This window comes from Salvelinus namaycush, chromosome 20 (genome assembly GCF_016432855.1).
Source record: "Salvelinus namaycush isolate Seneca chromosome 20, SaNama_1.0, whole genome shotgun sequence".
Lineage (NCBI taxonomy): Eukaryota > Metazoa > Chordata > Actinopteri > Salmoniformes > Salmonidae > Salvelinus > Salvelinus namaycush.
Window position 1 is genome coordinate 20443871 of NC_052326.1, and position 27656 is coordinate 20471526.

At 42.1% G+C, this 27656-nt stretch overlaps 1 protein-coding gene across 1 annotated transcript in view; it reads right to left on the minus strand.

The window, feature by feature from the left end:
* Nucleotides 1-17349: 17349 nt before the first annotated feature.
* LOC120065109 (calcium/calmodulin-dependent protein kinase type 1-like) overlaps nt 17350-27656 on the minus strand; it is a 94861-nt gene continuing 84554 nt past the window's right edge. The window contains exons 4-12 of the mRNA XM_039015835.1: nt 26461-26535; nt 21472-21610; nt 20852-20978; nt 20435-20510; nt 20174-20286; nt 19620-19698; nt 19381-19468; nt 19048-19195; nt 17350-18673 (exon numbers count right to left, since the gene is read on the minus strand). Of these exons, the coding sequence (XP_038871763.1) occupies nt 18570-18673; nt 19048-19195; nt 19381-19468; nt 19620-19698; nt 20174-20286; nt 20435-20510; nt 20852-20978; nt 21472-21610; nt 26461-26535 (949 nt within the window). The 3' untranslated portion in view covers nt 17350-18569. The remainder of the gene's footprint in view (nt 18674-19047; nt 19196-19380; nt 19469-19619; nt 19699-20173; nt 20287-20434; nt 20511-20851; nt 20979-21471; nt 21611-26460; nt 26536-27656) is intronic.

The window sequence follows — 27656 nt, forward strand, 5'->3', positions numbered from 1 at the left end:
TACTGTATATTATCTACAGATTATCACCTCCTATTCCCAGAGAGCTATATAGAACAGTGCTGATATACAGATATGATAACGCAGTCAGCCAAAGAGCTTTCAGCACAGAGATGAAGTGAAAGAAGTTCCATGTTAGACTGAGGCATGAAAGCAGTCTCGTCCCTCTACTCCCCCGCCACTTGGAGCAGATTTGTGGTGTACACTATACCCTAGAACTAGACTGGAGGATCAGTGAATCCATGGGATTTCCTGGAGCCATCGGTAAACAGTTGAGGAGAATTTGTTTGGGATTTAGAATTCCAAGGGGTACCATATTGACACCAAAGGTTACAAAACGATTACATACATAGTGTCATGGAATGTTTGGTGCCAACAAGGATAGTTTGCCAAACTCTTTTTATCTATGGATCTGTTATTTCAACATAGATGTGTACAGCCAAATGTTAGAGCTACCACCGGGAGAACTTAGTTGCAAAGAGAGCATACAGAACAGACTCAAATCAAAAACAGACAAGATGTTTCCTCTGTTCTGCTGTGTGACAGCTTGTGATAGATTCCTTCTGGCATTTATGGGGTCTGCAATGTGATACAAAGTGAATAAATCATGATTTCTTTTGCATGAATACAAAGCAGGATTCTAAATAGTCAGCCCAGATTTGGACCTTTTCCTCGAAAATATCCTTTTGTACGGAGTTAGGTATAGCGACGGAGGAAGGATCATTTCCGATCTGGAATAATCTTGGCAGACAGTTTTCTATAAAAACTTTCAACACAATTTCCAGGAGAGAACTGAACCCAATCTCTTCCATATAGGCCGTTTCATAAAAGAGAGGGAAAGGGGAAGTAAAACTCAGAAATGACAACATTAAAAACACATTTTGCAGTGTGTAAACCTCTTCCAGTGGTGAAAAGGGAGACATATCACAGATAATATGAGTGTGGGCGACTTTTACGAGCCCTTTCTCTCTGTTTGGGGCCTCTGGCAGGCCTCGGTTGACCTCCGAAGGGGAGACAGTTACAGAATATAACTCTCTCCATTTCTCCTCTCCACTCTCTCAAAGCACTACATCAGACAGTTTTGCCTGCAGGAATATGTCATAGCCCTGTGGAAGTGGGCCAAAGATGATACATGTACATACACTGCCTTTTCAACATAAAACCCTCGCGCCCCGGCAAGCTGCTGCAAAACAGATGTCAGACAATATGGCCGCATTTGTGGTGGTCCTCCCTGGCGCATTCAGCCTAATTATAGACCTGGTTTATTTATCTTATTTTATTTATGTGGTTTGGGATTTTGTTGTTTTTATGTCTCTTCGTAAACTGTTTCATACAATTTAAATGTTGGAGTATTCTGATTACTGGTATAATAAACGGTAAGGGGATTTCTGTCAGTCTTCTCTTGGAAATATAGCATTAATTATCTATGTCAAATAGCTAGGTTGGTTTCAATCCGATCCTAGGTTATTGGCATGAAGGTTTTTAAAGAAATGTTCCCATTCATGGTAAACGCTGTATATGTTGGCTCAATCGGAAATTACCTTTGAAAGCTGCAATGCCTATAGCCCATGATCGGATCGAATCCTGGCATAATTTCATGCAATATACAATTCCATACACATATAGTTCGTGAGAACCTCATTAGGTTCTCAAACCATCTTTGTATCACTTCTATGTATATTTTTGTATCTCTCTCTCTCCCTCTCCTGTTTCCTCCTGTCATCTGTCTCAGGTCTCTACCTTGTGTTATTAGACAGTTGAGGAAAAACAAATGATTGAAGAAAATGAGATGGCCCCCTGTTCCCTATAAAGTGCATTACTTTCGACCAAAGCACTATGGGTCCCCGTATGATACATGTTTCATTGTGTAATGGTTGAACCTGTGATACATCACCTCCTGAAGGTATTATATGAATCGCTTTGGCAACAGTGCAGTTTGGCAATGTCAGTTGTTACGTACAGACATGCTAATGAAGCATTATTGGTTTGAATCTACTCAAATGTATATTATGGTAACCCTAACCCTGACAAGCTCAGCTCAGATTTGAAGTGCATGCATGCCTTTTCCAGCTGAGTGTGTTTCAGTGAGGACTAGGTGATTTCCATCATTGCTTGTCTGTGTCTGTTTCAATAAGGAGCAGGGAAGTGTGTATTTTTCCTCTGGTCAAAAGTAGTGCACTATGAAGGGAATAGGGTGCTATTTGGGATGCAGATATGGAGATATTATACAGATTAATTATTTTGTTGGCAAATATAGTGTCTAGTCAATAAGATTCCTCTCAACTGGCTCAACCAACTCCCTCCCCCCCAAAAAATGCAGACAATTACAGTTTAGAATCCTTTTCATGGCTTCTAAATTCTGCTAAGTGGTTTAAAAGATGGTTGGTGTCATTGATCAAATTGACTGTCTAGTTAATAGGAGAAATTGTGACACTGAAGCACTGAAGGAAACACCAGGGTTGCATTCCAAATGGCACCCTTTTCTCTATGTAGTGCACTTATTTTGAAAAGGGACCATAAAGCTCTGGTCAAAAGTAGTGCACAACGTAGGGAATAGGGTGCCATTTGGGACATAAACCAGCTCGTCACCTACACCACGAAGTTCAAAGTGCTTTACCCAATATACAATTATCTTTGCTCCAACAGGCATCCATATCTTCAAAGATAAATCTTACTTACTCGTTATGTCATACAGAATAAAGTATATTAACTCAATATAATAAATATGTTATTTATCCAACCTAAGAGACATCTACCATGTGAACATGAACAGTCTCTGGTCTAGGTCACATCTGCTTCTGTTGGTAATAACTCAAATATGTACCATAGGAGCCAACACTTCCTTTTATGCACAGGAATTCCAGTTCCTTTAGGTTTTTAATCACTCACCCTACAATAAAACCCCAGTCTCTGGCACACCAGTGTGATTTTCCTACATTCCTTCAGGCGCACTGGCAAGCAGCTTGTACAGCTCCAAAGCTGTATGATACATGTTTCATTGTGTAATGGTTGAACCTGTGATACATCACCTCCTGAAGATATTTATAATCGCTTTGGCAACAGTACAGCTTGGCAATGTCAGTTGTTACATACAGACATGCTAATTAAGCATTATTGGTTTGAATCTAAGCAAATGTATATTATGGTAACCCTAACCCTGACAGGCTCAGCACAGATTTGAAGTGCATGCATGCCTTTGTCTTTATCTTAGCGCTTTTCCAGCTGAGTGTGTTTCAGCGAGGACTACTGTAGGTGATTTCCATCATTGCTTGTCTATGTCTGTTTCAATAAGGAGCAGAGAAGCATGTCTTTTTCCTCTGAGGCTGCTGTCATTCCTATAGTTCTCTGTCAGACGATGATTACAATACCAGGCCTCCTAAAAGGAGAAGAAAAGAGCAATATCCATCAGGCCGAGACAAAAGCTGCTCTGACCTGAGCTGTATCTCTCTTTACAGAGTAGGATACTGGTGCTCTCTCCTGACTAAACGACTCAGACAGTGGAGACAGTTTCAGTGCCTTCGCGTGAGGAAATCACGCACACATAGAGAAACACACGCTCACATCTGGGACAGTCATTGAGAACTCTGACAAAGTACACACCCTCAAAGTTTGCCGATGACACACACCAGTCTCACACACACAGTCTCAGAACACATTGGTTTTGGTATGCCCAGCACGCAGCAGTAAAATACACTGTGGTGGTTATTGGCATGGAGGGAGCAGCAGAGATCAGCTCAGTTCAGTCCTGCAGAGGAAAAGGACACATGCCGGTTGTTTTCTCAGTGCTCATCCCTTCTCGTTTTAAATAACACCTGCCAGATTACCACCAAAAAGGCCTACAGTATATACAGTCAGCATGGGGAATGTTTACACTACAGATGTAGGATCTTCATTTTTGAAAATTTGCTATAGCAGGAAAATAATCCTGCCACAGGAGGAAAATTGAATTATTATGCGGATTATAATTAATTGACATTTTTCGTAAGGGAAAATCAGGTCTGAAAATTCTAAGTGGAAATTAAAAACTTCAGAACCCTTCAGAACCCTTCAGAACCCCAGAAACCTCAAATACAAAATGTCCTGCATTGCAGGAAAGTTATCCTGCAACATTTACATTTAAGTCATTTAGCAGACACTCTTATCCAGAGCGACTTACAAATTGGAAAGTTCATACATATTCATCCTGGTCCCCCCGTGGGAATTGAACCCACAACCCTGGCGTTGCAAGCGCCATGCTCTACCAACTGAGCCACACGGGACCAACAAGATGATCAAATTAAAATCCTACATCTTTATTCATCAGATTCTGCTTGGATTGTGTATTTGTATTTGTGTATGTTGTTTTGTGAAGGTTTACTGTATGTACAGCACATGTGAAATTCCCTTGCTTTCCTTTGATTTCCCTGCTTCCCTTGCTTTCCAAGGCTCTACATATAGCCTTACTGTTAAGAGTAAATGTATGCTAAACTCCAGAGGAGGGCCACAATGAATTGATTGCAAAGAAAAGCAGGGGGAAATGAGCTGGAACCAGGTGGGGGAAGTTAATATAACCATGGAGGGAAATGTGCAATATTTTCACTGGCTATGACATCAAGCTGTACAAACAGAAGGATCCTGGGCATTATTACCAGACAAAGAGACATGTCGGTCAATAAGAAGTAGACTTCAGCATTTCATTCAGTGGATGCTCTCCTGAGTAATGTAGCTAGTTGATCACAAACAGGATATAAGAATGTGTGAGGCTTTTGTCAACCATATGTGCATGCATGCATGTCTGTCTGTGTGTGTGTCTGTGTGTCAGTGTGTCTGTCTATGTGTGTGTCAGTGTGTCTATGTGTTATTTGACTTTGACATAACAGTACACCTTCCGGCTGCCATCCTCTCTCCTATAGACAATAAAAGCAGTGCACTGCCAAGAAAAGCTAAGCACAACACTCTCCTAATGAAGGGATGGTCCAGTGCCAGGTCACAACAGCCCTCTGTCAGGAAGAGGAGACAGAGAGAGTTATGCTTTTTATACAGATGACTGGTCTGTAATGTGAATGTGGTTGTTTTACATCTCAGCATATTATTGGATGTTGAAGATATTGAGCAGTATTGGCCTGGTACATTTATTTGTTTTTGTTTGTTTGTAAATGTACTTGAAATTTAGTTTGTTTGGGGTATTGTTTTTTTCTTTAGTTAGCAGTGGTCACTTGCACAAAAGGATCCCTAACATTAACTTGAGCCAATAAGATTTAAGAGATTTTTGTTGTGTTTCCGTCTGAACTCTTAAGATGACACAGACGATTTCCCAAGAGTTTCTCTGATCTGCAGCCACCATCCCTCACAATAAGGAGTGTTGTCTGTGGGGAGATCTAAACAAAGCCACTGGCTGCTGTGGAGGAGTTTATGTACAATGATGGAAAGAACTTGATGGTGATGAGTTAAGGCTTTGATCGAGATAGTACTTACTTCTAGTTTATTGTCTGTATTGTAGCAATTACTTCAACGACATATTGTTTGGTTTCCATATTGTGTGTCAGAGTTAGTTTACTGTAAGAGTGCAGGAGTTACCTCTTTTACGCCTCTGATGGCTACCATTTGGTAAATTATCAAACAGTCCCATCATGACATGATTAACTCAGCCTTCTCCTAACACTTCACTGACCGCCTTCCATCCACTCTCTTCTCTCCCTCTCTCTTCCCTCGCTTTTACTGCTCTCTGTTTTCTTTTCTTGTCTGGGCCACAACATAAGCAGCATGTGACTTCATGTGTTTGTTGTTAGCAGTGCATAATTGTGTTTTAAATCTATTCGCTGACTAGGGACGAATTAGGTTAACGTTCCCATATTTTCCGCCCCAGTTGTTTAACCTGTTTGGGATAGGGGACAGCATTTTCACGTTCGGATGAAAAGCGTGCCCAGAGTAAACTTCCTGCTACTCAGGCCCAGAAGCTAATATATGCATATTATTAGTAGATTTGGATAGTTTCTAAAACTGTTTGAATGATGTCTGTGAGTATAACGGAACTCATATGGCAGGCGAAAACCTGAGAAAAATTGAACCAGGAAGTGGGAAATCTGAGGTTTGTAGTTTTTTAACTCATCGCCTTTCTAATATACAGTGTCTATGGGGTCATATTGCACTTCCTAAGGCTTCCACTAGATGTCAACAGTCTTTAGAACCTTGTTTGAGGCTTCTACTGTGAAGGGGAGAGAATGAGAGATGTTTCAACCAGATGTCTGGCAGAATGCCATGAGCTGGTCACGCGCGTGGCCGGGAGAGCGACCTGCGTTCCATTGCATTTCTAAAGACAAAGGAATTCTCCGGTTGAAACATTATTGAAGATTTATGTTAACTTCTTATGGCTGGGGGCAGTATTGAGTAGCTTGGATGAATAAGGTGCCCAGAGTAAACTGCCTGCTACTCAGGTCCAGAAGCTAAGATATGCATATTATTAGTAGATTTGGATAGAAAACACTCTGAAGTTTCTAAAACTGTTTGAATGATGTCTGTGAGTATAAACCAACTCATATGGCAGGCAAAAACCTGGGAAATCTGAGGTTTGTAGGTTTGCCTATCCAATATACAGTGTCTATGGGGTCATATTGCACTTCCTAAGGCTTGCACTAGATGTCAACAGTCTTTAGAACCTTGTTTGATGCTTCTACTGTGAAGGAGGGGGGAATGAGAGCTGATTGAGTCAGGGGTCTGGCAGAGTGCCACGAGCTCACTCAGGCGCGCCCCTGTGAGAGTTAGCTGCGTTCCATTGCATTTCTACAGACAAAGGAATTCTCCGGTTGAAACATTATTGAAGATGTATGTTAAAAACATCCTAAAGATTGATTCTATACATCGTTTGACATGTTTCTACGAACTGTAATGGATTTTTTGGACTTTTCGTCTGGCCTGCGCGTCATGAATTTGGATTTGTGAACTGAAGACGCGAACAAAAAGGAGGTATTTGGACATAAATTATGGACTTTATCGAAAGAAAAAAAACATTTATTGTGGAACTGGGATTCCTGGGAGTGCATTCTGATGAAGATCATCAAAGGTAAATTAATATTTATAATGCTATTTCTGACTTCTGTTCACTCCACAACATGGTGGGTACCTGTATGGCTTGTTTTTGTGTCTGAGCGCCGTACTCAGATTATTGCATGGTGTGCTTATTCGTAAAGCTTTTTTGAAATCTGACACAACGGTTGCATTTAAGAGCTTGTGAGAGATTGTGTGGCTCGTGTTTTCACGGCACGGACCAGAAAGCCTTTCTTGATTGATGTTGGACAGTGTCGTTCCTGATTATTAATGTTCAGCTCGATGCCCAATCCTTCTTTTCCTCTGGGCCTTCCTCGACACCTCATCAACCACTAAAGCCATATATCTCAGGCTTGGTGTATTCAAAACAAACTCATTGTTGCTGTTACAATATCTTATCAATCATTACACACTGCAAAGAGGATTCTATGCATGATCAAGAACGCAATCAAACAAAAAACAAGTTCAGGTCATACACCCTCTTATCCCTGAATAATGTTTAGGATTGCCTATGATTCTTCATGACGAAAGAATAACAAACTGGAGAATTCCTAATGTTACCATGATTGTAGTTGGGGTGTCAGTATGTTTTGAGTTGACTTAAGCCAATGTGACGTTGTCTTGCCAGGGCAATAGAGTAGTTGATGCAGAAACGTCAGGTATCTATCTACCTAGGCTACGATTGCTCATGGTCTACAATTTAGGCTTCAATCACAACCTTAGTTATTCCATCATGGCCATGGAATGAAAGATTAGAATTAAGGATTAGTAATGAGTATCATTGCTCTGATGTCTCTACGCTACAAAATGACCGTCAATGAGGCAACCCTTAAAAAAACATGAAAAAACACTTGCTTTCCATACACTTGTGAACAAATCACATTTGGTTTTCAGACGTGTGTTTTTTTGCACTACTTCCAGCTACATCTGGTCTCCCATTCAAGGACCAATCAGGATGAATCCTGCTTAGCTCCAGAGACAAATCCACAGTGGGATGCAGGGTGATATGTTGCTGGAATGAATGTGCCAAAACTTGTAACTGTAAAAAAGGTAGCAAAAGCAAAGTCCAGGAAAACATAACCAAAAATAGGGAACATTGCAGGAAAGAGGGAGGCATTATATTTAATAACTTTATAATAAAATCACTAAGAACAATTTATTTGTTCTCGCATTTCAAAATGATTTCCGTGCAATATTTTGTTTTGCTATGTCGGCCTTCCGCATCTGCGGTGGAAGGTGGCAGAACTTTGTCTGAGGTCGATATCGCTGATGAGCCAACTTCTGTCTGTAGCGTCTGAACCATTTGGGCTACACACTAATATGACCCTTCTATGGAAAGATGAGACCACAGTTTCTAAACCAAACATCTTGAGAATTCCGGAAACACTTGTGAAACAGACCAAGCAGACCTGGCTGGGTTTAACATTTTTTGGGGGGGTTGTTCATTTTCTTGAAATCTAAAGGCACAAGCTAGATTAGAGCCAATATCTTAAGTAGTTGAACATGTTATTACTCCAACCTCGTGAAAGTGACAAACTGACACATTTTCATTTTCGTCAAAAACAACTTTATGTCGAAGTAGTGCCTTTGATCTGATGGCCTACACATGTGCATGCAGTTTGGCACGAGACGACTGTTAGACACGATGACGTGTTTCTGCGCATGCGCTCAGCTAGCCAACGTCGCCATAACAAGTGTGATCAGGGATTTCTATTGGAGAACAGTTTCTGCCTATCTTCATACTGTACTGTTATTGATGAGACTCTCATGAACTCAATGGTGTTCTCTGTTTTGCTCTACAAACCCAAGTGTCACGGGACTCGTCTGGAGGTAACCCGGTACCTAAAACGTATGGAAGTGAATGGGGCATTTCCACATCAAAGGTATACGGATAATTCCACGTTTTTTCTGTCCACTGCTCCGCGAATGTCCTGCACAATCATTCCCTTGTCCGCATTTGGGCTTTTAAGATGTGGTCAACATGTTAACACCATATTTTCACGTGAGGAGAATAACATTATTTCACCCCCACATGTGAACATGCAATTACACATGTGAATATTTTCACATGTGGAGTTTTCTTGCATGTGATCCTGCAAATTAGATTTTCACAAGTGAAACTGCAATTCTCCTCACATGTGAAATGGTGGTGTTAACATGGTTTCACGTGTGAAATGTAAGCTCAGCATGTAAAACAGCAAATTTAACATGTGTTTTTTGTAAGGGCACACTTCCTTGGTATCTGAGGGTCACGTTCAGAATGTGGCTATATATAGTTTATTTTCCCCAAACTGCTGTTGGGACATGGCTGCTTAGGGGGAACCTGATCAGCCTATTTCGGGATGATATAATTCATACAGGGCTTCAAACACATCTGTGGGGAGGTGGGAGGAAGAAGGGTTCACATGCTGATCTCTGTTTCTCAGCCCAGTGTCAGCCAACTGTCATTCATCCTGGCCAGGCTGGTGAGGTAATGGCAATCAGATCTCCCTGTCTGCTGGACTGTGGATCCGGAGGCCAGAGCAGCTTCATTCAGAGAGTCAGAGAGGAGACATGGGACTCTGACCGGACACACTGAACTCCTGACCATGTGCTCATTCCCAACCCTCCCTCGCCCCCCCTCCTCCTACTCTCTCCCTTCCTCCCTCCCTCTCTCCCTCCCAAACCAGGTCAGCAGGTTCAGATACATAGAGAGGAAGAGAAAGAGACAGAAAGAGACAGAAAAGAGAAAGAGAGAGAACAACACAGCAAGCAAGGGAAAGAAGAGAAAGGGAGAGAAACATTGACAGAAAGAGAGAGAGAGGGAGGCATAGTGAAATCATAGCAGTTTATGATGGATGGCAGGAAGAGATGGCCAGTACATTTGACACACTGCTCTCTGACCAGACCATTGGGAGGACCAGACATTACCAGAACTTTGAATCCTTGGTAACTGTCTCCTTGTAACAGACATGGAGAGAAAGCAATCCTTAAAAAGGCGTTGTTGTCTGCCATGAAGCATCAATGTGTACACACCAAACGTGTTATCCCGCTGCTGCTACTGGGATAAGCATGAGTCATTCTGGATGAGACCCTGGAAAAGGATTCAGGATTCTGGGCGGAGCACGCCCGAATTTGTACGTTGACATCAGCATCAGCACCTGATCTTGTAAAATGTGGTAATGTCCAGTGTGAACTATAGTTACCTCTTCCGTCCTGTTCAGGGACATTATGCCATATTAATTATTTCCCATTTGTATTGGTCCATCAATGAAATCTATTCATCTACGATGCCTATTCAACTTTATCTTCAGACTGTTGTCAACAACAGATTTGTAATTTGTGATAAATACCTGGCCAACTGGCACATTGAAACACAGGAAGCATGGTAGAATGATTAAAACAATCACTTCAACACGGATCTATTTAGATCACAGAATTTAGAAAAGTCCTAGAGAAACCTTCTGCATATTCTAAACACACACACACTCACACACACACACACACACACACACACACACACACACACACACACACACACACACACACACACACACACACACACACACACACACACTATTTGCTCGTTCATGCACCTCCTCCTCTGTAGCTCTCCCAAAATGTCTGTATATTTATGAGACCTGAACGCCACATAAATTCTCCTTCACAGGACGGTTGGCAGCAGCACCTCTTTTCCCATCCCAGGCCTTAAACCCAGAGCACCTCACACACACACACACACTCACTCACTCACTCACTCACTCATGCACCTACACACACACGTGCGCTCTCACACACACAATGCACGCTCTCACAAACAGTGGGTCGTCTGTCTGGCCTGCCTTTGTGAGCGCTGATCGGTTCGGTTCTGGGAAACTCTCCCTTTCCTCTCTCTACATCACCAGTAAAAGCTCCCCATGAAAAAAGGTCTGAATGGCCTGTAGACACGGAACAATGTGAAGACAAGGTAATGGAAGGATTCTGTGTGGGCTAGGGTTATTTAAACACAGATATCGTAAATTAAGATGGATGTGACTGTAAACGACAGACAATGTTTGTTACTGTCTAACGTGTGTTTGAGTGTGTTTGTCACAGAGGAAACATCATGTCAAGACTAAAGTATTATAACTAATTACATTTGGCATTTGCTGTTGATTTACACTATACTAAATGTGCACATTTTAAAAGGTACTTGCATGACAGCTAAATGTGTTTGTGTGTGCGGGTGTGTGTGTGCATATTGTATGTATATGTGTGTATAACCCAGCTTGTCCAATCAATGAGAAGGTGTTCCTGTCTGTGTACACATTGCCCCGAGGAACTCAAACGACCCATGGCCCTGAAATTCCATTCTCTCTCTGGTCCTTTCATCCATTGTTCTAATGGAAGCATTCTGAGAAGAATCGCATTCTAAAGAGGTAAGACTACGGGTACGGAAAAAAACACTCATTCATAATTCTCTTTCTATCCCTCTCATTCCATGCTCTCTTCATAACCTCCATTTTCCCCCTCTATTTCTGACACTCACTTGGGAGCTCTGGGCTGTCTGTTTGCCTGTGTATGTGAGAGTTTTGTAATAATTCCACTTTTCATAAAGAGTAGGGTATCAAACCTGTCAGTAATACAAATAGCATGTGTCAAGTGTCTGGCAGGGTTTGATCCACTCTGATGGGACATAGACCCCTGAAAGTGGAAAAATAACCCATTCTCCTGCGCTCACTCTCTCTCGCTCTCTCTCTCTCTCATCCATCTCTTTTGACTGCAACAAGTAGTTTGATAGATGGTTTCTGTTAGATTTACCAGCAAACATCCGCCTGCAGACAGATAGGCTAGAATGTAAGCAGGTTGAAAGATAAATGTGTAGACTGACAGATGTACTCATCATAACAGACAGGTAGACAGGCAGGCAGGCAGATAGACCGACAGAGAGACAGTTCACACATTTCCCCAACTCCCTATTCTCCTTTCAGAAACCTACTTGTAAAGGTTCTGGATTTATTTTGGATCCAACATTGGACGATTGACAATATCTAGGCCAAATTAATATTTTTTGTCTAGAGAAAAATGAAGAGGCGCATTTATTAATGAGAAAGGTTTTACGTTCACAAGCCAGCCTTTTTCACTGTTGCTCTGGCACCTTGCGGAACACAACGTTCCAGGTTTCGGACCAGGAACCCATCTCATATGTATATACTGTTTTCTATACTATTCTACTGTATCTTTGTCCGTTCCGCTCTGACATCGCTCGTCCATATGTATATGGTTTTAATTAATTCCTACTTACATTTGTGTGTATTGGGTATACAGTATGTTGTGAAATTTGTTAGATATCACTTGTTAGATATTAATGCACTGTAGGAGCTAGAAGCACAAGCATTTCACTAAACATGCAATAACATCTGCTAAGCACGTGTATGTGACCAATACAATTTGATTTGACTTGATTTGAAAACATGACCTTGTCCTGTTCGACAGCCCTGTGAACACACACTGGACACACCCCGTGGTGACTTCATAGTACCCTCTGGGGAACTGAGGTGGCGTGACTGCGCGGTGACGCAGCTCTAACCAACCTCTATAAAATAAACATAAGATATTTGATTGATGGGTCAGTGAAGTAACTACACATTTGCGTATTTAGGGTAATTTAGGATTACATTTATGGTGGTAGAGATAGAAATATAGAACCAGTGTCCAGGCACTTTCAGTCCCCAAGTATAGATGGACACAGGGGGCACATGTAACTCCCGGCAGCGCTGGCAGACACGGACCCAATGTGGTACTGACGACAGGCGTATGGGCAGTGAGAATGACATGAGGTGTGTGTGTGCACACCATGAAACATATAATTTATTCCAATACACTCCAGGCCCAGGCCTTTGACATACTGTGAGCAAGATAACCTTGGATATTGAATAGTAACATTTAATTATAGAAGCAATAAAGGCCTAGTGAGCAAATTTTGTGAGAGAAAAATAACATTATTTATCAGCAACACTACTTCCCACGGCTATGAATGAGTGGTCATTGGTCAGAGTTTATATGAGGTCCAAGGTCAAATTCTCAGGTCAAATCTTCAGTCCATCAGGTCAGCAGGTGAAACCAAACATGTTTCCCCTGGGCTTACACTCAGGTGATAAAGTATTCCCTGTTAGAACAGGTTTTAGGACTCTACTAACGAAAGAACAAGGGAGGGAGCTGAGGGCTTTCAAATTGATCGTGTCACTCCAAAACCCCAACCGTGAGATCCTGTCTGAACAGTAGAAGATTCAAGAGGAAGTCTTAACTGGATATATCCACGTGTTAAATGGGGAACTGGGAGGTGGGGCAGCCCTATTGTGGGGGTTAAGGTTGTGGTTGAGGGTTAGGATGTGGACATGAAGCTAAGGTAAGAGTTAGGTTTATGGCTAGGGTTAATGCTGAGAGTACAATGTATTAAAGACCAATGGAGGGATCGGAGAGAGTCCTAGCAAGGGCTTAGGAGCTTTATTTGTATTGTCCCTATTGGTCAGGTTGGAACTGGGGCAGGTGAGGTGGCCTCTGTTGTCTCTCTTCCTCTCAGTCTCTCTTGTTGTCGATCTCTCTCCCCCAGACAGGAGGAATGCTGGGTAAATGAGGCTGTGGTGAGATGAGGCAGGGGAAGACTACTGCAGATAGACAGAAGGAGTCTGGCAGTCTCAGAAGATAACTCACAGGGAAGGAATTATGCTGGTATTGCCAGGAAAATGTTACTGATTAAAAATAGAGAGTGGGACGATGTGGATTTTTATAAAAAAATGTAACCTTTATTTAACTAGGCAAGTGAGTTAAGAACAAATTCTTATTTTCAATGACGGCCTAGGAACAGTGGGTTAGTGGGGCAGAGGAACAGTGGGTTAGTGGGGCAGAGGAACAGTGGCCTTGTTCAGGGGCAGAACGATGATGAAGGTGAGAGAGTGAAAAGATGCAGAGAGGAAATGATTGTTAGGCAGAGATGTAGGGTTAGGGTGAGACCACACAGAGAGTGGATGGGGTCCCACTCTCTGGTTCTACCCAAAGTTCTCCCTTCCTAGGGGGCCATTGAGCACTTTGCATTATCTGAAATGAAATTGATTTGTTGAATTATCACTTGATTTTGCTGAGTCACCCCACTCCCCCTCACTCTCCTTCCTTCTTCTCTCCTTACTCTCATCATCCCTCTGTACTTCGGACTCAGCTTCCCAGCCCGGCCCAGGGCCATAATTTCACATTGCTGACATTAATCTAGGGTTTTCATCCAAGCCACCAAGTCTCCCCCTCCCTTTTAAGGGGAAGAGAGATAAGTTTCAGAAGGCTGAGGTTAGTGGGGTATAAACCACTAACATCTGAGGGAAAGTTACATGGCCGGTAGTTATGCAGGAAACCTGAACATCCAAACAGCAAAGAAAAAAAATATTCATCATCAAAGTGAGTGTAACGGAGTGCGTACTGGCGGCAGAGAAGTCAGGCGCAGGAGAGCGAAAACTGATTTACAACGGTGTCGTTTAATAAACATAAAACCCACCGTAAACAGAACAATCAATGAATGGGTCAAACAAGACCCGGTATCCACCAGCATAACGTACACAAGCACTACAAGAAACAATTCCGGACAAGGACATGGGGGGGAACAGAGGGTTAAATACACAACATGTAATTGATGGATTTGAAACCAGGTGTGAGGGAAGACAAGACAAAACCAATGGAAAGTGAAAGGTGGATCGGCGATGGCTAGAAGGCCGGTGACGTCGACCGGCGAACGCCGCCCGAACCAGGAGAGGGACCGACTTCGGCGGAAGTCGTGACAGTGAGTGAAACTTGAATGAATTCACTATCCTGGTGTACTTTGTCTGCAACAACAGCATCATATCAGACTTTTAGGACACAGCCTGAGTATCAAGATGGACTTCAAGGGCCAATAAGCTGTAAAGCAGGACACAGTTAGACAGACAATGCATAGACAGAGTAGTTTTAATATACCATCCGTTTACAAATCAGTTCAAAGTACAGTACAAATAATTGGCTTTGATACTTAACAATACTCCGCAGTTAATATTCAATAGCTCACAATGCATTGCATCCGTGCATTAGTATTGTAGCTTTTACAAAAAAAATACTATATTATATACTTCACTATGCATACACATATTCATTTATATAATTTACTTCCAATAAAAAACATAAAGAACAGAAAATATAACTAAATACACTTTTCTTATCAAAGAACTTGTTCAGATTGTTAATTTGGAGTAAGCAAATGTCAATGTGTAAACTCATCAAATAAACATCAGCTATCAAATAACCATCACCTATTTAGATACAGTGAAGCCCTTCATATACATTTTGAATACAGAATGTTTACCACTTGAGGTAAGGCTAGAATGCCTTGTGATGTGCAAATGTGACAATAGCGTCCTCTCTAAAATACCTCTAGTCTTCATCTACTATTCGGCTACAAGAAACTACTAAACTATGCCTAACTGTATCCTCTAGAACTGTCTGTTTCTATTCCTTCATCTCTCTCTACCCCTCCTTCTCCTCTCTCAGTCTCCCTCTCTCTTTATTTCTCTCTAATCAGAATGAATGGGTTAAAGCCCTGGGCAGTGGACATAGAGGGTTAACTGCCTCCTCCAATCTACCCACCCTTGTTCGGACACTCTACCCTCACACACTCTATCACAAACTACTTCACTATCCAAACAAATTAGTGGAGATCAAATAGAAGATAAAGCCAATAATACATTTTAAAGAATTACTCACAATTGTTACTGTTAGTCACACTTGAAGATATGACAACTTGCACTGCCCTTGTCTCTGTCCACATGTCAAGCATCCAATTTGATGAATGTAATTTATCTAAAATAAAACATCTGTTGGTATGAAGATTCCTAATTTCACTATACTGTATACAGAACAAATAAGTATTTTAATGTGTGTAGCTTGTGCAGTGTTTGCACAATACATGTTTTATTCTCTCTCACACATTTTGATCACACCATGCAGCAATTGGACAGGCTACAGTTAAAATTGTTAAATGTCTTTTACAAATGGCACTCACTATTACCGTAGTTTAACAAAGGAAACAATCACAGAATCAAACGATACATTCAGGGGGAAAGCTAGGGTTGGAGAAGTTAGCCTCTCTTTTAATTTTCAGAACATCACTGAGCAGAAAGAGATCAGTCCCTGTCCTCCACTTTATCTGGAAGACCTCAACATGTAGTCAGTCTCATTGGTTTCCAACATGTCAATCTCAGCTCATGAAACCAAATGTTGGCACCTTTTTAGTGATTAGCCATTAACACTGTACTAATTTGACTTGAAAGTCATTCCTTAATGAAAATGGCACTACTCTTAGTTTAATGAATGTCTCTTTAAAAAATAACTGACGGGGCATTGTGCAGAGTAGACCATTGAGTACACTACATTGAGAGCAAAACTCAATCAAAAGGTCTATGTTGTGACAGCTCAATATCATCAACAAGCGGAACAGCACAGCCAATGAGAATTTAGAACCAACACACTACACAAAAGCCACTGAAACAGGAAATGTCAAGGCAAATTTGTGTCAATCATTTAGCTTTGAATGCAATGCAGGCTATGGCAAGTAGGTCTGTAGAGTCAATGCCTGTGTGTTGGACTAGCTAGAGTGAGGACAGAGAGGATGTCCCTCTAGTCTCGCGTTGCCACACTTCCAAGTCTTGTTCACTTGGCTATTGAAATTAACGTGTAAAAATCCTAAATCTTACTTACAGAAGGAGCTACAACCCACTGGACTGGACTGGTAATGGAAACACATTGTACCCTTCTCATCAGAGAATTCAATCAAGTCAGTATGTGTTTATTAAAAGTGTAAGCATTATATGGCAGAGCCATCGTCAGCTAATTTGAGTACAGTAAATGTATGAAGATGATGGATTGAATGTAAACTGAACTGTTGAAAAAACAAAGGAACAATAACAAATGAGTAAAGTGAAATTCTTTGATATAAAATCCTGCATTCTCTTTTAGGTAACCAAAAGTATGTTCTAAATGACCTTATAAACTGGGTGGTTCAAGCCCCGAATGCTGATTGGCTGACAGCTATGGTATATCAGACCGTATACCATATGTATGACAAAACGTTTATTTTTACTACTCTAATTACCTTGCTAGGCAATAAGGCACCGCGGGGGTTTGTGGTATACTGTATGGCCAATATACCACGGCTAAGGGCTGTATCCAGGCACTCTGCGTTGCGTCGTGCAGGGAACAGCCCATAGCCGCGGTATATTGGCCATATACCAGACCCCCTTGTGCCTTATTGCTTAATTATGATGAGTGAGAGAGAAGAAATGATGAGGTGAGACAATGAGATGTATATTTACATTCTTTAATTCAAGTTCTCTCTGTACAGATACAAAGGCTTGAAAAAATGAAGTATTAACTAGTACTAAGAGGAATGGCTGTGTATTACACTTCTCAACTGGAAAAGCGATCTGGACAGATCTGGACCGAGGTGAAAGTCTGTATTTAACGATAGAATTGCCACATTGAAATATATACAAACATACAATTATAGAAATGAAATAGTCGCTAATGCTCCTTCAACTGTGCAGAGATATAGAAATGTATCTTCAGATTTCTAAAAGCCACCAGAAAATAAACATTTGATACTGTTCTAAAGGCACCATAGAGAAGAAGTCCCTGTGCTGAATTTGTTAAAATCAGAAAGCCTTCTTTTGTTACAAGCCTGGGGTGGGAGCACAACTACAAACGTACAGTTGTGAAACACAACCATGCTGAGAAAAAAAAGAAGAAAGAAAGAACAGATCTAGCTAAATGCTGGGTCTACCGTATACTAGCCCAATGGATGGACTATTCTCACATTGATTATCCAGATGTGGTATTAGGTGAATGCATCTACGGCTACATTTATATATAAAAAGAATATTAAGATACAACAAAGCCATACAAATGTAATGCTGAAGGACTAAATTCATTAAGGTCATAAAGATGTGTATCTGCAGTACAGGAACTATAACATAATGATTACCACCATACACGATTTTGCAATAGACTCTTCACGCTATAAAACACCTGCTGCCAACATGCAAGGGGACCTGTCACCTCATCATGCAGATATCATCCGTGGATTCTGTCAAAGTGGAAAGACAATGAAGATAGAAAACACCATGCACATAAATGCAGAGATATAAAAAGCAGACGCACATTTCAAAAGGATGAGTAAAACCCTGTCCAAGCTCTGTCCCGCTACCAAAATATATGAGCCAGGATTATTCTGGGCACCACACCTCTCTTTCTCAATGTTCTCCTCCTTTCCTTTCCTCTCCTCTCCCCTCTCATCTCATCCTCCGCTCTCACCCAATCCGTTCAAATTACCTCCTCTGTTGACATCGAGTCCCTCCTCCCTCCTCCCTCCTCCCCACCCTGGATTCATAACCTGCCTGCCCCTCCTGGTGGCGGGTTGCTGGAACAACTCTGTATTTCTGGCCAGACAAGGGAGTTCTCTGGTCTCCAGAGGTAAATGGGAAAGTCATTGGTTGGCCTCGCGTGGCCTGGGTGAGCAGGGATCAGACCCGGCTGGTTGGATGGCAGCGGTAGGTGCAGTTGGAGAGGTGGTCGCGCTCCGCCCCCCCATCAGCACTCTGGGAGCAGCCCCCCTCACACGGAGACTCTGGAACACAGAGAGAGAGAGAGGATGATCACCACACATAGATCTGAAAACTCTTCTACACTACAAATCTGCTTCTTATTAGCCTTTTTCAGCCTGGAAACTAGGCAAGGATTACATATCAAAGTGTTACTGAGTGAGACAGTGTTTTGAGACGTGCGTAATCCTGAGCCTAATACACTGTGAAAGGGACTGGTTATTTTCTGGAAACATACTGTACCTAGCAACAAGACCCACTGAGGATGAATGAACAAAACAGAACAGCAAAATTAAGTATTTTTCACAATATCAAGTCGTGTCTCCACAGATTCAAATAAGTTTTGCTACACTTGAATAGTCCTAACTTGTGTGGTGTGGCGGTGCTTTGACCCACTGACCGGTGGTGTCCTCTGTTTCTGTGGCCTCAGACAGCAGCAGGTGGGCTCTGAGAGGGCTGGACAGGGTGGTCTGACTGGTGGACTCCTGACTGGTGCCCAGCTGCAGACGCCTCATGTGACGCACCACCGACGTGGCATTAAACGCTTGCTGCAGGGCAGAACATTTTTCAGAATTTTGAAAAGTGATAAATGATAAATGCCATAACAACTGTACTGACTTAATAATAGTCCGCTGAATACTGCAGGATCTTTAGTATTTTACTAATATACTAAACACAGCACACCAGCAAAAATGTATTTGCATTTTGACGAGGACCAAAAAAAGTAACTCACCCTCCACTTGCTCTTGGCAAAGTTCTTCCTGATCTGAGCACTGACAGACTCATGGATGTTCTTATCTAGAGCGGTGTCACCAGCGATCCTGAGGGACAGAGAAAGACATGAGGGGACAACTTCTGCTGGTTGTCACAAGAACAGGTGAACACTTGGCAAAAGTACACATTTAGTTGATTATTCTCGACATGATAAAGTCGTGTTGTGTGTGTATTGACGGAGAAGATGGTGTGCACTACCAGGGGTGCTGCAGAGCCTGGTCACATGTGTAGCGTATCCTGGGGTCCTTCTCCATCAAGTGGACTATGAAGTCTTTGGCTGAAAACACAGAATGAAAAGTCATATATTTAACTCAAAGGCAATGTCTTTTTTGAAACATACATTAGATATATCTAATGATGCTACTTACACAGAATAAAAAGGTAGCTGAAGCATACATAGACTCCTAGGCTACAACAGTAAAAGGAGCTTCACTGCAGCAGAAACACTGTCCAGACTGACTTGACAGTAAAATACATAAACTGGCCACATGCCTTTGGCCTGACTTCAGAAACTCCCCACAGGACTATGTACTGTACCATGACCCCCAGAGCTCTATGTAATGGTGATCTCACAGGGCCTCAGTGATTGTTCTATGGCCAGTGAGTGTATTATGGTTAATCCCATCACACACACTGACAGCTTGGCAGGAACACTCAAACCATAACAAACCCCAAAACCAAGGTAAGTCATTTCCAATAATATGAAACTGCTGACAAACAGAACTAACAATGACAACATAGGTCTACTGGACCTGAGTCAGAGATATCGTCCCAGTAAGGAGAGTCAAACTCATATTCAGCCTTCAGAATCTGCTCAAAAAGCTTGGCGTCGTTCTCGTCATAGAATGGAGGGTATCCACACAAACTGCGTCAGAATAAGAGCACAAAGGCATCATGTGAGAGTTAGGGAATGAGTTGATTGTTGAAAACAATGAAGTGGAAACTAGTGTAACACAGTAAGACTGGTAGGAGAAGGACTGAAGTGAAAGAGCCAGTCCAACCCCATGACTCACAGGATGTAGGCGATGACACCGATTGACCAACAGTCCACCGCCTTGCTGTAGGGTTTCTGGGCCAACACTTCAGGGGCTGCCAACGATACGAGAGCAGTGTTTTCATCAGCATCATTACACATATAGCCTGACATGATCACTGGGTGTGCGCTTGCTCTCAAAACAGAGGGCTCTTTTCAATCTGTATTGCTGAAGTGATTGTAGCGCTATAAATGTAAAGGTAATTTCCTATTGAACCGTTTACAGTGAGTGCAGTCTCCGCTAACGCGGGAACAATGCCTTTCAATTTAAACCACGCTAAAATGCTGGATTTCCGCAATACAGATAGAAAAGAGCCCTAAATCATAGAAATCATGCTCTTGAAACATAGACAGACACACACAAAGGCATGTACTGGTCAGTACCAGTCCTCCTTACCGACGTATCCTGGTGTTCCGCAGGCTGTGGACATGACACTTCCAGATCCCTCGATCTTCGACAGGCCAAAGTCACTGATCATGATCTTAGAGTCCTCTTCCATGCTGTAGTACAGAAGGTTCTCCGGCTGGAAAAGAAGACAGAGAATTCAATCAACTTTATTGTTCACTAACATTTTATAAACAGACACACACAAACTGGGGAAATAATTTGTTATTCAAACTAATGATCAATCAGTTTACACACTGCTGAACTGCCTGTAAACAAATTATCTCATTAGAGGAGTAAAGATAATTAATCTAATTTAAAGGCACTGAAGTATGATTGGGACAAAGGCATCATGTGTCTAGGCAACAAACATGTTCCATACTATAAGGTCATCCTTAAACCTCTAGTAATTTGTAATACACTAATCGCAAAATGGTTGAAATTCAAAGCTACAATTTTCATGGCACACCTGGTGTCTTCATCCTATAGAGTGGCTATCATACATCCAGTCTTGTGACTATTCAGTCATTGGACAGAAAGAAGAAGGTAACTGACTCCAGTGTTAAACACTGAAATCTCCTCTTTCACTGTTATACACACCACCTGACCCTTGACCCCTAACCCAGGCTCACCTTCAGGTCGCGGTGTACGATGCCCATGTCATGGAGGTATTTGACAGCGTCCAGGATCTGCTGGATGAGCTTGCTGGCATCTTTCTCTGTGTAAAAGCCCTTCTCCACTATCCTGTCAAACAGCTCCCCACCAGACACCCTGGACAGAGAGGAGGAAGGCGTCTGATGTACACCTGCTATGTATGTCCATCTAACTTCCTGGTATAAGCCTACATCACCACTAGGTGGAGGCATTGCTTCTTCCTAGATAAACCCACCACTGCTCTTTGTGTTTCGGCTCCAACAACAAGCTAAAGTCATTTCATGCTGCCTCCCAGAGAGAGAAAGAGGAGAGAGAAAGAGAAAGAGGAGAGAGAAAGAGAAAGAGAAAGAGGAGAGAGAAAGAGGAGAGAGAAAGAGAAAGAGGAGAGAGAAAGAGAAAGAGAAAGAGGAGAAAGAGAAAGAGGAGAGAGAAAGAGAAAGAGGAGAGAGAAAGAGAAAGAGGAGAGAGAAAGAGGAGAGAGAAAGAGGAGAGAGAAAGAGGAGAGAGAAAAGAGAAAAGAGAAAAGAGAAAGAGAAAGAGGAGAGAGAAAGAGAAAGAGGAGAGAAAGAGAAGAGAGAAAGAGAAAGAGGAGAGAAAGAGAAAGAGGAGAGAGAAAGAGAAAGAGGAGAGAGAAAGAGGAGAGAGAAAGAGAAAGAGGAGAGAGAAAGAGAAAGAGGAGAGAGAAAGAGGAGAGAAAGAGGAGAGAGAAAGAGAAAGAGGAGAGAAAGAGAAGAGAGAAAGAGAAAGAGGAGAGAGAAAGAGAAAGAGGAGAGAGAAAGAGAAAGAGGAGAGAGAAAGAGAAAGAGGAGAGAGAAAGAGGAGAGAGAAAGAGAAAGAGGAGAGAGAAAGAGAAAGAGGAGAGAGAAAGAGAAAGAAAGAAAGAAAGAGAGAAAGAGGAGAGAGAAAGAGGAGAGAGAAAAGAGAAAAGAGAAAAGAGAAAAGAGAAAGAGAAAGAGGAGAGAGAAAGAGAAAGAGGAGAGAAAGAGAAGAGAGAAAGAGAAAGAGGAGAGAAAGAGGAGAGAGAAAGAGAAAGAGGAGAGAGAAAGAGGAGAGAGAAAGAGAAAGAGGAGAGAGAAAGAGAAAGAGGAGAGAGAAAGAGAAAGAAAGAAAGAAAGAGAGAAAGAGGAGAGAGAAAGAGGAGAGAGAAAAGAGAAAAGAGAAAAGAGAAAAGAGAAAGAGAAAGAGGAGAGAGAAAGAGAAAGAGGAGAGAAAGAGAAGAGAGAAAGAGAAAGAGGAGAGAAAGAGGAGAGAGAAAGAGAAAGAGGAGAGAGAAAGAGGAGAGAGAAAGAGAAAGAGGAGAGAAAGAGAAAGAGGAGAGAGAAAGAGAAAGAGGAGAGAGAAAGAGAAAGAGGAGAGAGAAAGAGAAGAGAGAAAGAGAAAGAGGAGAGAGAAAGAGAAAGAGAAGAGAGAAAGAGAAAGAGGAGAGAGAAAGAGAAGAGAGAAATAGAAAGAGGAGAGAGAAAGAGAAAGAGGAGAGAGAAAGAGAAGAGAGAAATAGAAAGAGGAGAGAGAAAGAGAAAGAGGAGAGAGAAAGAGAAATAGAAAGAGGAGAGAGAAAGAGAAAGAGAAAGAGAGAGAAAGAGAAAGAGAAAGAGGAGAGAGAAAGAGAAAGAGAAAGAGGAGAGAGAAAGAGAAAGAGGAGAGAGAAAGAGAAAAGAGAAAGAGAGAAAGAGAAAGAGAAAGAGAAAGAGAGAGAGAGAGAGAGAGAGAGAGAGAGAGAGAGAGAGAGAGAGAGAGAGAGAGAGAGAGAGAGAGAGAGAGAGAGAGAGAGAGAGAGAGAGATAGATAGATAGATAGATAGATAGATAGATAGATAGATAGATAGATAGATAGATAGATAGATAGATAGATCCATTGGACTCCCCAATTACTGACCAGGAGCTCTATAAGAAACTTCAGGCTCTCAAATTTAAAAAAGCATGCAGACCTGATGGCATCCTAAATGAGATGCTCAAACTTACTAGTGCAAAATTTCAATTGGCTATATTAAAACTGTTTAATTTGATCCTGAGTGTAGGTTATTTCCCTGACATCTGGAATCAAGGACTCATAACCCCAATCTTTAAGAACGGAGACAAATTTGACCCTAACAATTACAGAGGCATTTGTGTGAACAGTAACCTGGGGAAGGTTTCTGTAGAATTATAAATGTAAGAGTTCTAAACTTCCTTAATAAGCACAGTGTCTTGAGTAAAAGCCAAATTGGATTTACACCAAAACATCGCACCACTGATCATATTTACACCCTACACACCCTGATAGATAAACATGTCCACCAAAATAATACCAAAATATATGCTTGCTTTTTCGACTTCCAAAAAGCATTTGATTATATTTGGCATACAGGACTGTTCTACAAAGTTATTGAAAGTGGTGTAGGGGGTAAAACATATGACATAATTAAATCAATGTATACTGGAAATACGTGCAGCATTACAATTGGCAACAAAATAACAGAATTCTTTAACCAGGGGCGGGGCCTTCGTCAGGGTTGCAATCTGAGCCCTGCACTCTTCCATATTTACATCAACGAATTGGCCACTATTCTAGAAAAATCCTCAGCCCCTGGTGTTAGTCTCAACGATTCAGAAGTTAAATGCCTACTCTTTGCAGATGACCTATGCCTGCTGTCACCCACAGCACATGGCCTACAGCAGAGCCTGGACCTGCTAGAGCAGTACTGCCAGACCTGGGACCTGGCAGTAAACCCCAAAAAGACTAAAATAATGATTTTCCAGAGAAGATCCATATCTCAGGGAATTAGACAAAAGTTCTCAATTGGTACAAAATATATAGAGTACTGTACACACTACAATTACTTAGGTTTAAAAATAAGCTCAACTGGACACCTTAATGAGGCAGTGAATGAACTGAGAGAAAAAGTACGCAGGGCATTCTACGCCATTAAAAAGCCAATTCAAATTGAAATACCTATTAAAATTTGTCTAAATCTAATTGAATATATCATTGAACCAATTGCACTTTATAGCAGCGAGGTGTGGGGTCCACTTGCAAAACAAGATTTCATCAAATGGGACAAACACCCCATTGAAACCCTGCATGCAGAGTTCTGTACGATTCTCCTACATGTCCAGAGGAAAGCTACAAACAATGCAAGCAGGGCAGAATTAGGCCAATATCCACTATTAATAAAAACTCAAAAAAGAGCAATTAAGTTTTGGAAACATCTAAAATACAGTGACCCCCCTCTCATATCATTAGCAAGCCCTGCAATGCCAAGAGCTGAACAAAGAAAAGAGTCCCCTCATCCATCTGGTCCTGGGGCTGAGTTCACAAACCTGTTCTACTAACACACTGAAGCCTCAGGACCAGAACATCCAATCAATCAGAATAAACCAAATTACAACACAGTCAAAACAAAACTACATTGCTTATTGGGAAACACAAGCACAAACACAAAGCAAAATACAGTGCTATCTGGCCATAAATCGACAGTACACCGTGGCTAAATATTTGACCATGGTTACTGATCAAAACCTTAGAAAAACCTTGACAAAGTACAGGCTCAGTGAGCACAGCCTTGCCATTGAGAAGGGTAGACACAGGAAAACCTGGCTCCTTGTAGAGGAAAGGCTGTGCAACCACTGCACAACAGCAGAACCTGAGACGGAGCTGCATTTCCTGACAAAACGTAAAAAATATAAAACAATTAGAGTGTCATTTTCCCAAATTTGAAACCCTTATTCAAGGTTTCAAAGACCTCGCTGATGAGGATAGGCTACCCGTCTTGTTGGGGGAGGACGCAGAGAGCTGTGGGTTGGCAGTGCACTACATTGTTGAGGGACAGTGTCTGACAGACCAATCAACCTGCACATGTACTCTACTGTATGCTTATTGTTATTCTTGAATGTATGGTTATTGACAATTTTGATTCTCATTTTATTTATTTTTATATTGTATATATCCAAAATAAGCTTTGGCAATATGTATGTACATTGTTACGTCATGCCAATAAAGCGAATTTAATTTAATTGAGAGAGAGAGATGGATGGATGGATGGATGGAGAGCGAGAGAGAGAGAGGGAGAGCTAGAAAGAGACGGAGAGCTAGAAAGAGACGGAGAGCTAGAAAGAGACGGAGAGCTAGAAAGAGACAGAAAGCTAGAAAGAGACGGAGAGATAGAAAGAGAAGGAGAGCTAGAAAGAGACGGAGAGATAGAAAGAGACGGAGAAGGAGGGAGAGAGAAAGAGACAGAGAACGAGGGAGGGAGAGAGAAAGAGACAGAGAACGAGGGAGGGAGAGAGAAAGAGACAGAGAAGGAGGGAGAGAGAGAGGAGGGAAGGAGGGGAAGAAAGAGACAGAGAAGGAGGGAGAGAGAGAGGAGGGAAGGAGGGGAAGAAAGAGAGAGATAAAGGAGATTTTTATTCGTGCGAACCCCCAACTGTTTTTTGGTTAAATCTGACTGCCTTTACAGCAGTGTTGCTAAAGTGAACACAACCCCCCCCCCCCTTCATCTCACCACCCACTGTTTTCAACCGTAAAAGCAATCTCTATCTCTCTCACACACCACTCTTTCTCTCTGTCTCTCACTCGCTCCACCTTCTGACATTTCAGGAAGAGAGATGGGTGGGGGGCAAAGAGGCTGCAGGTGTAGGGCATATTCATTCCCCAGTGGTTGTCAGCAGGCACGATGCTGAGTGTGTGTGTGTGTGGGTGGGGGGCAGTCTGTGACTTGACTTCTGTTGGGATCAGTCAACAGAAAGGCCCCTGAGCCCAGAGAGTAATTATTGGAGAACCGGTGGGAGACAGCGCAGGCAGGGAGTCTAATACACACACGCAAACACACATACATTGCGGAGGAATAATCTTGAAAGTTTTCAAACTGAAGGCTGCCTCTTCACAAGGCAGAGAGTGAGTTGGTTGAGGGACAGAAAGGGGTAACATGGGTAGAAGGAGGACAGAGAGAGAAAAAAGAGGCAGGTAATAAAGCCTGCAGGATCACTCACAGCTGCATAACCAGGTAGAGGTGAGATTTACTCTCAAAGATGTCCTCCAGGGAGACAATGTTGGCATGTTTTAACCTAGAGAGAGAGAGAGAGAGAGAGAGAGAGAGAGAGAGAGAGAGAGAGAGAGAGAGAGAGAGAGAGAAAAAGAGAGTCAGAGTCACAAACATTGTACATTACCATTAGAAATACAGAACTGTCTGAGAACGTGTGATCGTTAAACATAGCATTCTGTGATTTTCTCTGAGATCATTCTCATTAACAAACAAGCTGTTTATTGAGGGTTGTGATTTGATGTTTGTTATTTACTGGTTGGTTTACTTTCCAAGATGGCGTGGCAGTCAGACGTCCTTTGTCCTCGTCTTGTCCCGTGTTTATATATTTTATATCTTTTTATCTTTTTCTTCGCATATCTTTTTATATATTTTTTTCTAAAAACTCAACTTCAAAACACTCTCCTGCAACCCGCCTCACCAAATGTGGTGGGGATCTGTTTTTTTCAAAAGTATTATTCACCTCGTATCTGAAATCCACAACATAAGCATAAGAAGGTAGCCAGCTCTCTAGCTAACGTTAGTATTCAGCTAACCATGGCTAGCGGTCATCAGCTATCCTTTAGCTCGGAAAGCTATCGCCAGTTTTGTACAACGCGACTCAGACCAGAGCATACCTGACCTATTTTCTCTCCATATCCCCGGATTTCTACCGCAAGCTCTAGACATTTACACCTGGATCTTGCAGCTAACTAGCTGCTATCCGAGTGACTATTGGCTAACGTCGATTCCGGAGCAAACACCAATTATCCCGGAGCTAGCCAGCTGAAGAGTTCCATCAGCCACTCCTGGGCTACAATCACCTATCCGGACCTGTTTTACTGCTGATGCGGAGCCCCACCGGGCCTTCCGACGTTATCTGCCCGAGGGAGTTATTCAACTGGCCCCTCTATCGCGACGTAACCTGAACGCCCATCTGCTAACTGCGGGCCGCTAATCGTTAGCTGTCTTGAGCATATCGGCTGCTATCTGAACAGGTCTATCGAACAATCTTCTTGGGCCACTATAACTATAACTATTTTGACAATTGGATTGGTCCCTTCTACCACACGGAACCCCACTAATTTACCGACGTAAACGCACGGGGTGGCAAAAATCAGACCTCCATCTTCTGCTAGCTTGCTACCCATGGCTCGGCTAGCTGTC